Source organism: Thamnophis sirtalis, unplaced genomic scaffold, assembly GCF_051295495.1.
Source record: "Thamnophis sirtalis isolate CommonGarterSnake01/CBP01778 unplaced genomic scaffold, rThaSir2_p1.2 scaffold_12, whole genome shotgun sequence".
Taxonomy (NCBI): domain Eukaryota; kingdom Metazoa; phylum Chordata; class Lepidosauria; order Squamata; family Natricidae; genus Thamnophis; species Thamnophis sirtalis.
In genome coordinates this window covers 38,340,196-38,354,926 of record NW_028261392.1, presented here as the reverse complement: position 1 = coordinate 38,354,926, position 14,731 = coordinate 38,340,196, and the positions used below count along the sequence as shown (strand labels likewise).

Below are 14,731 nucleotides of genomic sequence, written 5' to 3'. Positions count from 1 at the left end.
TACACAAAGCCAAGTGTCTGAACTTGACAGTCTGTTCCTGGGCAAAATCAGGTCTCTGCCCATGTGGGAGCCTCAAGCACAATTAAATGCAATGTAACTGATGAAGTTAGGATGTTTCATTTGGCCATGGAAGTGGCACCACGAATACTTTTCCAACAGAAAATGGAACTTGTCCCTTTAAGGAGTTAGAGCACAAAAGAAAAGCTAAGCCTCTGCCCATGAATGTTGATGCTCCTCCTCGAGATTAACATAAAGAATGGCTGCGATTGAGAATTGATATTGATTTTGAAATTGAATAAATCAATTGAAGTTGATTTTATTCCAATGAATGAATTTGGATTTAAACATTAAGCATTTCTCCAGAGATCGTGTTCGCTAACATTCGTGGAAGAGTCAGCGGCATTAAACCAGACTTTCAATTTACTAAATTACTGCTTCCCGGGGGGGGGGGGGGATACAGTTCTTTGCTACTGCTGGTTTTTTTCCCCCTGAAACATAAACCACGGTCTATATCAGGGGTCTCCAAAGTGGGCCACTTTAAGACTTGTGGACTTCAACTCCCAGAATTCGCCAGCCATCTTAAAAGTGTCTTAAACTGGCCAACTTTGGAGATCCCTGGTCTATATTCCGTAAAATCATACTTTTGTGGTCACAAGTCCCCAAAGGGCTAATGTTTGCAGAATTAAATCGCAATGGTATATTGAATCACAAGGTTCTAGCTGGTAATTCCGCATCGGTTGTACGCAGCCAGCCATTTCCCCAAACAACCCTTCCTTGTAACTGCAGCAACTTTTCAAAACGCGCTTCTGTGCATTCTCTGGTCACGCCTCCTTTCTTTCACCCACCAATTAGGAGGCAGCAGGAGTGACGCGCCTATTTCAGACGCTGCGAAGTCCCGCCCCGTTTCTTCCTGCCCGCTGCTGGTTTTTCGCCCCGCCCCCAGCCGCCGTTGTGGACGTTTCGGACGGATGTTTAGGGGGTTTTTTTCAGGCCCGGCGGAACGCGATTGGAGCTAAAACAGGACGCGTCCGGGGAAATCCGGATGTATGGTAATCCTATTTATAAACACTATTTGTGCTTTCTGGAACGAATAACGGGCTTTTGGAGTCGCTCCAGCAGCTGAGTTCGGGCCAGGGGTCTCCAACCTTGGCAACTTTAAGACTTGTGGACTTCAACTCCCAGAATTCCAAATCCAGCTTTGGTGGCTGAGGAATTCTGGGAGTTGAAGTCCACAAATCTTAAAGTTGCCAAGGCTGGAGACCCTTTTGCGGAACAGCTGCGTTTCAGCCACGATTCCATCAACTGTTTTTTGTCTTTCTTTCAACCTGAGGAAAGTTTCCTCTTCTCTTATTCACACAAAGAGAAAATAGAAGGCCCAGAGTCTTGTGTTGGCGTTGCTTGTAGACTAGCTCTGTTTAAAAAAGAAATGAAATCCCCGCGTGGACTTTTGTTTTTTTAGGATGGAGGAGGAAGGGGGATGCCCAGGGATGGCACGAATTATTTGCAGAAAATTGAAGGAAATTTTGTGCTAGCAGCACTCCAGCTCCAGGATCCTCTTTAGAGCACTTAGGATAAGGGAACCAACATAGTAAAAGGCCTTTTTTAAAAACAAAAACAAAAATCACCTAGTAATTAACAATCTATTCCAGTATATCTGGTCTAAGTAGCTGAGGAAACTGAGCTTTCACAAAAGACTGACCAAATGTTGTACAAACACTAAATGTTCTTCTGAATGCTACCCAGAATAAGAGATATTGAAGTACAGACTTTACAACATTTCGTTTGGTGACCAAAGTTACAATGGGGCTGAAAAAAGTGACTTATTACCATTGTTCACACCAATGACCATTGCAGCCTCATTCAGATGCTTGGCAAATGAGCCATATTTATGACAGTTGCAGTGTTCTGGGGTCCCATTTGTGACCTTCTGACTTGCAGAGGCAATGGGGAAGCCAGATTCACTTACACAACCATGTTGTTAATTGTGGTGATTCACTTAACAACTATGGCAAGAGGTATTAAAATGGGGCAAAACTCATTTAACAAACGTCTCACTTAAAACAGAAATGTTGGGCTGAATTCTGATCGTAGGTCGAGAACTACCTATGTTTGTTTGCACTGACTTTAAGAAATCCACACTGCTGTTGCTTTCCTTACTTATGATTTACCTGTTAAAAAGTTATCCTTAATGAGGAAAAGATAAACAGTATATTTCATTGGTAATGTTAGAAACTCTTCATTGTACATAACCTAATATGTACTTTATAATTCTCAGTGGTGAAGTAGAAGTATTTTAGACATATGCGTTTATATCAGGTCAGGAAGAAATGAATTCATTGGGTTTTACTCTCAAATAAAAGGATGCGGACTATAAATTTTGCCATTTTCTTATTAAAGTTGAATGAGGCAGAAGACAAGTATATTTACTGTGAATGCTTAAAAAATAATTCAAAAATGCTTCAAACCACATGCAAGAACGTTACTGCTCTGCCATTCATAAAGGCATCCATAAGTTTTTTTTCAGATTTCCATATGAGTTTGACAAAAGATGTTTCATAAAGAATTACTTCAATAAGCTGTCTCCATAAAACAGGGTTTGGTTTTGTTTTTTTCCAGGTTTGATTGAACATGGATGTTGCTACTTGAATTAGTAGAGATATATTGTTGTATGTCTGTAATGTCTGAAGCAGTTCTTCTAAATTTTTCAAACTACAAAGATAAGCTGATTAACAGAATCCATGCAAGTGTCTCTGGTTCATGTTTCATAAGATTTAGTTATAAATAGCATGTTTTGGCTTTACCTTTAAGGTAGGCTCTTAATGCTGAGTATGATAAGCAATTGAATGAAGCGTGGTATGACTTAAATCAGTAGTTCCCAACCTTTCTAGCATCAAGGATCAGTTCTGAAAGAAAAGTTGTCTTCCACGGACTGGGGGTGTATGGTTTCCACACCCAACCTAGCTCCTGCACATGTGCAGATGAAGCTTTGCTTGTTTGCCTTCTGCTTGTGCAACCTAGTTCCTAACAGATCACGGACCAATCCCAGTCCGCAACTCAGGAGTTGGGGTCCCCTGCCTTAAATAACTTTGTAGGTTAATACATTTGGGACTTCATTAATTGTTTAATTCTAATTTATGCTGTTAATTTATATTGCACATATTCAGGTTAAATCCTGTATCAACCCTTCACTTCATTTAAAAATAAACCTAATAAAATGAATAATTGAAAAAGGTGGATTCTTCATCTGGTTTTCTAGACCTAGGCTATAAAAATACAAATACAAAATGGCTACAAGAGGTACAATAAACATTATTTATTGATCATGTGGCATTTTGCAACCCAGATCTAGTATTTCAACATGAAATTGTTTTTCTTTCTCATATTCTACATGTTCTATAAAAGCATACTGCTAACTTGTACCTCAGTTGACAAATTATGGAGAGAAAGATTTTAATCTTCATGCTCTATAATACCACAATCTAAAACATTTAAAACTGTTAATAACATTGTATCTTTTTTTGCATCTTTATATTTTGGATGGATGGGTGGGTGAGTGGAGACAGACAGACAGATTTAATAATCTTAATAATCTTAAGTGAAATCTTTTTAACAGGCACTTTGTCTTTCAGGTGAAATCTGTTTAATCTGATTTGAAGTTCAGCTTTCATTCAAGCAAAAAATAAATTAAGAGGAGGACAAGATGCCAAATATCAAAGTTTTACAGCCTGTACTAAAAATGAAAGTGGATGAGCTCTTTTTGTGCTGGTTGAGTGAAACAGCAACTCAAGTGATGCTCAAAGACTATTTAAGAAGTATAACCAGTGAAGAAAAGATTGAAATAGGTAGCGGTGATGCTGGGGACAATGAAAATATTCTTTCTCAAATTAACTATGTCTCCAAACAAAGCATGTTAGGCAATCTGATATCTCCTTTGACTCCAACAAGCCCTCCTCACCTTTCCACTACTCTTCCATTCAGTACCTCAACAAGTCCTAGGAGCTGTTCTGGTATTCGAGGAAAGCGCAGATCTTCAAGTTGCAGAAATGTAAGTGGATTCATTATGTGATCAGTTGCCAGATTAGATCAAATTTCTTGCACTGTAACACGAAGCTATTTTGACAGATTGGTATGTTGCTGCGGAAATGTTATGTTATTAAAAATGTTCTCCCTAGTTCCAGATACATTTGTCAATTTCAGTACAATAAGTTGAGTATGGTATCTGTCCCATAAGCAATTTTATTCACTTCAAATGACTATCCTTCATTTAAAACAACATCAAAATATTATTTAAACAATAATTTTACATGGCTTACTATGGAATCTCTTGTATTTTGATAGTAATGTTAAACCACAAGCTTATTAGAAAAGTAGTTCACAGAAGGAAACTGCTATTATGGCACATAATTTTGTCAATCCAGAATGTATTTACATTCTGAGGTAGTCTATTCAGACTATGCAGTTTTTTATGTTGGCAAGTAATAAACACAATTTTATTTTTAATTTCATCATTTACAGTTGTTTTAATGTTATTTTGTACAGTATTGTTATTTTCTGCAATGCCAATGTAATATGTGTAGTTGTTCTATGTCTACCAAATAGAAATCTTCCCTATAATCCACATGGGAGAAAATATGAATGTATTTCACTCATCAACACTAATGCAATATATTTACCTTTTGAGGGCTATACACATTCTCAAAGATTTTCTACAATTGAACTTCAGTTCTTTCTTTTTTTTAAAAAGTTTTTTATTTTAATTGAACAAAAACACAAAAAAGAATCATCCTTCATTACATCTTGTAGAAAGTGTGTCGATTGGTTACAGATAACTTTCGTGCATTTCTTCCACAGTCATTACTTATAGTTCATATTAGATTATACACTTTAAATCAAAAATCTTTGTATATCTTACTATCAATGTATCACAATTCTCATTTGACTGCAATTATTTGAACATGTTTTTACTTCAAATTATTCATACTTAAAGACACAACCACATAATGGCATTCATTAGCTATTTCAAAAAATCCTCCAATAACATTACACTTTTATGACATCTTTTAAGTAAAAGTCAATTAATAAAGTTTTTAAACCTCCCCCCCCTCCGCCAACTCACTGTTTAGAATTTATATCCAAGTTACTTTTGCCAATACCATAGCATGTATATATTGTTAAACAATGTCCATTGACATTTCCTTGTTGTTATTATAATTGACTAAAATCATTTACTATTTATGTCCCATCTCCTCTCTCGTCAGATAACTTCAGTTCTTTTAGGTTGTAGTAAATCAGGGCATTTAACAGTTGTGGCAACATTGAGAATGGCATAAAGCTGATAGCATTTCCTTTGATCCTTTTTTGTATTTTTGCATTTCAAACATTAGTTTTGATGCATATTAGTTTGCTTCAACTCTTAATGTTTCTTCCCTTCCTTTCTTCTCTCCAATGAATAGCATATCAGGCAACATTGATGGTAGAAAAATTTAGACATTGCTTCATTAGTATCTTCTGTTTAAAGAAGTTATTTAAATTACATTCTTATACTTATTAGCATATCTTCCATTCATGTAAGTCAATGCTTTTTAAACTGCAGAATCTAGAGTAATTTTACAGCCATGACTATTTTTTTCTTATTGTAGAAAGCATATTATTTTACAACTCACTTGTCTTCTGCTTTAGGATATGAATTATCTTACTTTCATATGCTGCAGTTCTTAAGCTAAATGGTAGTAAATATATATATGCTGGTCTTGTTGTATTGGGGTCTTTTCCCATGTAAGATTAATTATGTAAATAAGATAATCTTAAATGGGAAAAGACACGAATACAACAAGACCAGCATACCTACACCCGTGTAAATCTATGAAAACATATACATACATATGTATGTATCTATGTATGTATGTATGTATATTGTGTGTGTGTGTGTGTGTGTGTGTGTGTGTGTGTGTTTGTGTAGGTATGCTGGTCTTGTTGTATTCGGGTCTTTTCCCATGTAAGATTGAGATTGTCTTGGCAAAGTTTCAGCAAGGTCTCACTTGCTGGGTTTTGGGCTTAAAGTGTGATCGGAGCTGCCGTCTTTCTATAAATCTTGGTGGGGGTGTGTGGAGTGCTAGCTTTGTTTCAGTAAGTGGAATGATTGGTTGTATGGTTGTATCATGATTGGTAGATTGGTGCTGATTGGTGCTGGCTGTGTGTCTATTGTTGTTTCGTGTTGTAATGGCCTGGGTGGTGGGTGGGGCTTGTTTGTTAACTAAGGCTGGTTTCCAGATGTCTGGTAGGTGGGAGGTATCGTCACTTTAATTTATGTTGTGAGGGTGTTTCTCTATTTCGATAGCTTCCATAATTATTCTCTTGTTGAAGTGTTCTGTTTTGGAGATTAACCTGGTTCCTTCAAAATTAATTTCATGTCCTGTAGCTTTAAGTGCTGGAAAAGGGGAGGAAGTTTTTTCTTTTTTTCTTACTGCGTTCCTGTGTTCTGCTATACGTGCATTCATTCTCCTGTTCGTTTGTCCTATGTATGTTGCAGGGCATATAGTATTTCGTAGACTCCTTGGTTTTCTAGCTGGATTTTGTCTTTGGGGTTTCTTACTGGCGCTCACATGCGTGCAAGCTAGCAAGTTTGCCAGTTACTGTCATGCATGCGCACGCACCAATCAGCTGGCCAGCGTGCATGCTCATGCCAGAAAACAGAAGACCAGCTCTTCTGGTTTCTAGCACTGCAACATGCATAAAGACCAGCTGATCATCGCTTGTACATCACCAAAAAACCGGAAGAGCCTTTGTGTGCCAGGCAACATGGTTCCACATGCTACTTCGGGCACGCGTGCCATAGGTTCGCCATCACGGTTCTAGGATAACTTTGTACACACTAGATCCACAGTAAATTTATAGTCTTCTAAGTGCATACATATAAATGTTATCTTCATGTTAATATTTTTTGATGATGGAACATCAAGAATAGTTTAAACTTCAATGCATGGTAAAACAAATTTCACATACTGCATCATGGTTAATAGCACCTAGTGTAGTGCTAATTTCAGTAGGAAAATTATAGAAGTTTATGAAGAAGCTAGTGGTGAAAATTAGTGAGGTAGCATAGAGTTTAAATATTGCCAAGTTGAAATCTGGGGGTTGAACCCAGCCAAAATAAATAGGTTAAGAATTGTGTTAAGAAAAAAAAAAGTAAAATCTTTGTCTGATCTCAATAGACTGAGCAGTCCAGAAAGTCTCCATTTATTAGATGAATGCAGGTAACAAATTTAATACTTGGTAGGATATTTTACCATCTAGTTCTTTATATTTTAATATATGTTGTGCTTTTCTTCTGTCATGTGGACTTGTATAGAAGCATGTAAGTACAGATTAGATATAATGAAGAACTTCTTGACAGTTACAGCTACCAATCATTGGAATAGATTATCCCATGAAGTGGTTTCTTTCCCTCCACCAGAGGTTTTCAAAGGGTGAATAAGTCATCTCTTGGGAAAGATGTAATGAATACTGTAGTATGCAGGAGACTGAACTTGATGACTCCTTATGTTCCTTCCAACTCTATGATTTTGTTGACTATTGGAAGGCTTTTCTTTCAAAATCATAATGTATGCCAATAATTGTTTTGAAGGAAAAGAAAAGCATCAAATGTCTCTAGATAATAATTGTAATAATTGTAGAACATCTTTGCTCATTAACTTTGTTCTTCATAGCATGAAGAATAAAAAAACTAATGAAGATGATTACTGAAGAATGTACCTGTAGTAATATACAACACAGGAGCCCAGCAAAAGCTATTAGCTAATTATATCTTGTATAAACATTAAAATGCCTGGTACAGTATGAGTAGGGGACTACAAGCTGCTTCCATTTATTTGTGACTTGGCATGTCCCACAGGTTGATTTAGTGCATGTCATGAACAATGGATTGGCTGTGATATCAATAGCTTTTATGAGTGAGTCTTAGTGAGGGTTTGTATTGCTCTCATGACAAAAGGCAGAATTGCAATAATTGTAAAATAAATGCAGTAAGAAAAAAAAGTTTGTTAAGCTTCCAAATATCTGTCAGTTCTCTATTGAAAGAATATATGCACAGTTTTTGTAAGACACTTCTTATGACATTTTTAATGTATCAAATTTATACACATAAGAGAGAGATACTGTAGGAAGCAAGTAAACTAAAAACAGAATTAAAAATAAGTTTAAAAACTTTAAAAAAAACAGAGGGAGCACCTCAAGTTCTCAACCACATCTTGGTTCACCTGCCATTCTTAGATACCACTATCCCAATGGCATTTGGCAGAGCCAAGTCTTGATCCTCTTCTGGAAGGACAGAAGAGTGGGGGCCACCTTCCTATCAAAAGATAGGAAGAAATCAAAATTCTTTAATTGATGGGTTCATAATATATCCTCTCTGCCTAGCTAGGTGAGACATTTGATGTAATTTGGACAAGATGATTCTTCAGGTAACTTGGTCTCATAACATGAAGGGCTTTAAAGGTAATAACCAACACCTTGAATTGGAAGCAAATTGGCATCCACTGCAGCTCAGATACCAGAGATATTGTATGTGCAATCCTAGTGTTATCACCAGCTTCAGTTTTTGAATAGTCTTCAAGGGTAGCCCCATGAAGAGTGTATTGCAATAGTCCATAGGGGAGAATACTAGGGTGTGAGTTTAACATAATCAAAAAGTTATATAATAAAGCAATACACAGGCCACCATATTTACCACCAAGCTATATAGATAGACGTCTTCAAAATATAAAAGCTGTCAAAATATATCCTCAAGCAGAGCTGAAGGCAAATGTTATAACAAGTCATAATAAAGATCTTCTAATTAAGGTGGAAGAAGAGATGTTAAAGTGTAATTGTTACTATTGATGACAAAACTATAGTAATTAAACATTATGCATGAATTCCTTTATAGATCTGTGTCCCTAACACATTGGTTGATTATGGGCTTGGCTTTTTGAAACCCCACAGCAAATATGAATTCCCAGGCAAAAGGATATGACCTGGTTTTTTTATTATCCTTTTCCAGACAGATTGAAAATTTTCTTGGAGAATTACAGGTACCAGACTTGGCAAAAAAAAAAATTAATGACCTATTGATTGCTAATTAATTAGACCTTTTGAATGTCAGATAAACAAAAGGCAGAAAATTAATAAATGACACTGTCCCACTTCTCTGCTGTGGTTGCACACGAAGTACATATGAGATGCATCATTAGACAAGTAAAATAGTTCTCAAAAAAATTAGATGTGACTTTTCTAATGGGATGCAATACTTATAGTTCAGTGGTGGGTTCCTACTGGTTTGGCCGAACCGGTAGTGGTTTAGGGGCCTGGGTCACTGGAACCAGCAATGCCCCTGGCCTGCCACGCCCCCAAACTGGTTCTCTGGGCGGCACCTGTGACGACGCCATCCTGTTTATTGTTTCTGCGCATGTGCAGAACAATTTTAATTGCACTGTGCATGTGTGGCACTCACATGTGCGAACTGCCAGTAGTGCCTGCCGGAACCCACCCCTGTTATAGTTAACATAGACAGACACTTTCCATGTGACATACCTTAAGTTCAAATGAGATGTGCCTGTCAGTTGCACAATGAAATCTAAGGTTAGCAATAGCAGTAGCCTGATTGTTCTCAAGTATATGTGTCCTCCAGGAAACAGATAGATCCTGAAAAAGCATGTCCTATTCTGTTTGGCGAGTATCCAACTGCCACTTTGTCTTATTTAATATCACAATTTTAATTTGTTGACAGATCTCCAATCTCCTGTTGTATAATAATTATCTCTAAGAGCTCTCCATAGATCACCTTATCTAGAATCTTGCCTATCTGTCCATTCTGAGAGGAGACAATATGCATAAAGTTTTTTGAAAGTTTCCATTCAGCTTCTACTGACTAACCTCTGCTTTAGCCTTTTGGAAAAATCAGTATTGACTAAGCATCCACAGTGTCATAGACAATCTTCCTTTTCCAGCATGACAAAAACTCTGTTAAAATCGAACCAGCCAGGGACCCAAAACAGAGAATTAGTCAGTTGCCAATTTCCACAAGTATTTCAAAAGTAGCAATCCCAGATAGCATCTTATTAAAGAAGCAGCAAAGAATCTGGAAAATAGTTTTCAGAATTATTGAAGGCAGATTTCCCAGCAGTCTAAACTTATATAAACACAGAACTGGAAGGTATATAGCTTATTACTTTAGGTTTAAACTTTTTGGCCTTTTTGGCATTCGAGAGTAGATATGGGGCCAATTTCAGGCTTTTTTCAGAACTTTTATGAGTAAGAATGGGAACAGTTTACTTCTCCGAGATATCCCATTCCTATTTCCATCCTTAAAATACTTTTTAAAAAGGGGCTGCAAAACTTGAAACTCTTACCTTTCAGTGATGTCACTATCTTATACAGTCCTTTAAAAGTCAGAAGTCTCACTTGCAACCCTTGACTTCTCAAATGTTGTACACTCTTGTTTTATACTCTTGTGTTTTTTCACATATACTGTGTTTTTGCAAATATTGTCTTTGAAAGTGATTCTCAAAGTCATTTATTTAGGTTTTGAGTACAGATTCCACTGAGAGAAGGCCAGTTGGCCTATCTTTGTAGGTTGTGCTGGGCATTCATCCTTACAAATGTTCTGAATTTCTGGGGAGCTGAATTTAGAGCAGATGTTGTAGTATATGCATTGCCTGTAAGAAGCTGGTTTTGCATTCCAGACTTTTATTCCCTAAATTGCAAGACTTCATGGAAATTACAGAAGAGAGTACATAAGGCATTGTTCCAAAGCTATAATTAAAGGGGGATTATTAACATGAGACACTCAGTTTTACACTGCAAATGTACATGTTATCAATTTAGAAACAAGTTGCAATAACTTGAATAGAATTCACTTCTAGATAGATGTACATAGGGCTACAAACTTCATAATCTAATATTTAATTTTAAACCAGTTCTAATATCTAAATGCAGTTTTAAAGAGGTGGTGTAAAAGTTTTATTGATATGATATAATTTTCCAAACCTGTCATTATGCTAACCTTCTGTAACCTATAGTCTTTCTCTTCTCTCCTACCCTCTCCTCTCGTGACCCGTCAAAACCGCGGTCGACAAAAGCGCGCTCGACGAAAGTGCGTACCTGACGTCATCAGCAGCGCGACGAAAAAAATAAAAAAATAAATTAAATTACATTAAAATTAAAATTAAATTAAAGCAAGCCGATTCACATAAAGGTAAGGGTTAGGGTTAGGTTAAGGGTTAGGGTTAGGGTTAGGGTTAGGTTTAGGGTTACGTTAAGCATTAGCGTTAGGTTTAGCATTAGGTTAAGGGTTAGCGTTAGGTTTAGCGTTAGGTTAAGGGTTAGGTTTAGGGTTAGGTTTAGGGTTAGGTTTAGGGTTAGGTTTGGGGGGGTTAGGGTAAGGTTTTCGCTTTAATTTTAAATTTACCGCTCACAGCGCGATGTTTTCGTCGCGCTGTGATGATGTCACGTACGCGCTTTCGTCGAGCGCGCTTTTGTCTACCGCGGTTTTGTGGTGGAACCTCTCCTCTCCCTCTTCCCCTCCCCTCCTCTCCCCTCCTATCCCATCCTCTCCTCTCCAATCCTCTCCCTTCCCTTCCTCTCCTCTCCTCTCTGTCTCTCATCATGGGATGAATTAATATAAATATACACTGATTCAAAAATTAAGTCCTAATAAATACCTATTATACTAATATAGGTGATGTACATTAGATAGACTCATGACTCAATTGCCCTTTGGAAAAGTCTTGTTTTTATTACTACTTCAGAAGACAGTCATAGTGAAAGAAGCCAGATGTCCTTTAGGAAGCCATTCCAAAGGATCAGAGCCACTGAAAAGGAACACCAGCAGGCCTTATCCCTCCATGTTTCCCTACAATGGAGAACCACTAATAGTTTCTCCTAGGTAAATTAACTGTAGATAGCTAGGCACCAAGCCACATAACACTTTATAGGTCCTCACCTTACAACAACAAACGAGACCAGAATTTCTGTTGCTAATCAAAGTGAGTCACATCTGATTTTATGACATGTTTTTCCACAGTTGTTAAGTGAATCATTGCAGTTGTTAAGCAAATTCAGTTTCCCATTGACTTTGCTTGTCAGAAGCTATCTAGGAAGGTTGCAGTTGGGTATCACTTGAACTCAGGATGTTTGAGACATAAATACATTTCATTGGCCAAGCACCCAAATGTTGATCATGTGATCCAGGCGATACTTCAATGGTTGTAAATGTGAGAACTATTGTAAGTCACTTTTTATGATGACATTGTAACTTCAAATGAATGGTTGTAAGTCAAGAACTACTTATACCAGCACTTTAAATTACATCTAGAAGCTTATTGATAACCACTACTGGGTCTACAGTATTTGTGTAATGTGGTCCACTAGCAAACGCCAATTAGGGCAAAAGCCATTGTAACTTCCAAGTGATCTTCAAAGTCAGCCCCATGTAGAACATGTCTAAGCCAGTCATAACAGGGGCATGAGTCATTGTAGCCTCATCCTTTTCCCTCCAAGTAAAATGTCACAGCTTTGGTGCATCCATCAGAGCTGGGACACACCCCACCCTGGACTGTAGCCTCCAACTACAGATTCTTTTCTAGGAGGAGCTGTGAGTCCAGAAGAATCCCAATTATGGACCTTCCCCTTTCTATATAGTGCCACACCTTCAAGACACACCCCTACAGTTGACAGTTCTGAGGAATAAACAATAAAACTAGTGTCTTAGTCAGATTAAGTTTAATTCTGCTTTCTCCATGCAGACTCTGATATCTTCCACACATTGGGATAGGACTTCAACAACATCAGTAGTGTGTCCTGGAGTAGTAATGTAAAAAGTGGGCATCATCAATACATTGATGATCCTAAGCCCCAACCCCTTTGGATGAACTCTGCCAGTAGTTTCATATAAATATTAAATAGGTATGAAGAGACAATTGCCTTTTCTAGTACCCCGCTAGAGGATAGGCAACAGGTTGATCTCTCCTGCCACCTCATGAATGACTGACTGAAACTGTCCATCAAGAAAGGAACAGAACCACTGGACAGAGACTCCCAGTCCTCTTCGCAGATGGTCAAGAGGATATAATTGGACAGTTCTAGAGCAGATAGCAAAATGAGCCATAAATGCTTTGAAAACGATGCAATGAATTGTAGAAGTCAGTGTGACTTCATTAGGAAAAAATATAATCAGACTAATGTTCTTTTTCATTAGCTAAGTTCATCAATATGTTGTGAGAATGCTGTGGGCAGGATATACATTGTCTTTTAAAAGCATTTGACAGAGTTCCCCAGGACATTCTGTTTTAACAAGGTAGTTAAACACGACTAATTGCATAACACAGATTCCCAGTTTATTTGCAAGCAGCAGTCAAATGAGGTGTCAGGTATTGGCTATATAAATGACTGTAATTTTTTTTTAGTGAAATGCTATTCTCCCTTGGTCCACCATGGTGGCAAGGACTCCTACTTTTCGGATTGTTTAACTCTTCCTGTGGCAGGCATCAAGGCTGGGTGGTGAGAAAGATGTATCTTTCTTTTAGCGAGTTCACAGAATGTTCCAGCACAAGGAATCATTTGCGAGGGTTTATGGTCTTTGCTGGCTGCTCAACAAATAATCAAAAACCTAGGAGAAGATCGCTTTTCACAACTGCCACATGTAGCCTTATCTGATGATGGTGGGTGGCTCGGTGTGATCCCTTGTCACATCTGAATAAATGTCTGAAAGTGATTTAAGATGTTAAACCCTAGTGGAGAAAAGCTGTGATATTCTTTCTGCAAAAGGCCTGTTAAAAGGGTAGAGATAACATATACAATCTGCGGTGCAGCAATAGTTTTTTGCCTTGTTTATAAAGTCCAGTTAATGAGCATAGATATTTTTAAAGCCTGAAGCTCCATTAGGTACATTTTCCGTTCCACAGGTCAAAATGAACTATACCTCTTAAGACTTTGTGTTAAAACTTAAAGCATAACATTTATTTTGTGCATCAGATGTTTGCTTTTTGTTAAGTCCTCTCTATGTTAGTCAATTCTTTCTTTTTACAAACTTAGTAAGAACACAAACCAGATCCACTTTCCTAGATGTTTTATTCATAGGTCACATAACTTTCACCTCTCTTTCCATATACCCTTGCTAATTTGCTCAGGAGGTAAACTGTTCTTCCTGGCAAGGCTCCACCAATTAGGCAACTCCCGGCTGCCAGAACTTCAAAAGTATCTGTCCCAGCTATGCTCTTGGACAGAGAGCACTGTTGGCAATTTGGACCAAATTGTAGTCACACTAAATGCAACTCTTTGGCTGGGTAATGTCCCCTGCATTCCATTTGATAGTGATCCTTCTGATCTCCCTCAGCTGCCCAGGACTTTGCAACAGTTGCAGAAGGGAGAAGTTAAAAAGTGACAGATACTAAAAATGAATATGAGAAAATAGCATCTCAGTTAGCTGTTGATTGCTTAAGCTATTTATTGAGTGTTATGCTCTTTGCTGACAAGGGAGAGCATGAACCAATGGGATTGGGCTAGCCCTGCTCCATGCTTTGAAGTTGGTCTCCATAGATGCAAACTGTTTCACATAGTATTTAAAGAAACTTTTCTACCTCTCTTTCTTTTAACAGGCAAAGAGAAAATGTTGCTTGTATCGCAGATGAAACTGTATGCATGGATTACCAAATAATATGCTTCTATTTAGTTAATATACAAAATTCACATAAATAAC

General features: G+C 37.5%; 1 protein-coding gene across 2 annotated transcripts in view; it reads left to right on the top strand.

The window, feature by feature from the left end:
- The first annotated feature begins 931 nt into the window (after positions 1 to 931).
- Positions 932 to 14,731, top strand: part of PPP2R3B (protein phosphatase 2 regulatory subunit B''beta) — a 40,807-nt gene continuing 27,007 nt past the window's right edge. The window contains exons 1-2 of one of the 2 annotated variants that reach the window (XM_014054857.2): positions 932 to 1,049; positions 3,630 to 4,045. In XM_014054857.2, coding sequence (XP_013910332.2) covers positions 3,701 to 4,045 — 345 coding nt within the window. In that variant the 5' untranslated portion in view covers positions 932 to 1,049; positions 3,630 to 3,700. Of the gene's footprint in view, positions 1,050 to 3,629; positions 4,046 to 14,731 lie in introns of those variants that run through there. The other variant, XM_014054858.2, reaches the window with a different exon arrangement.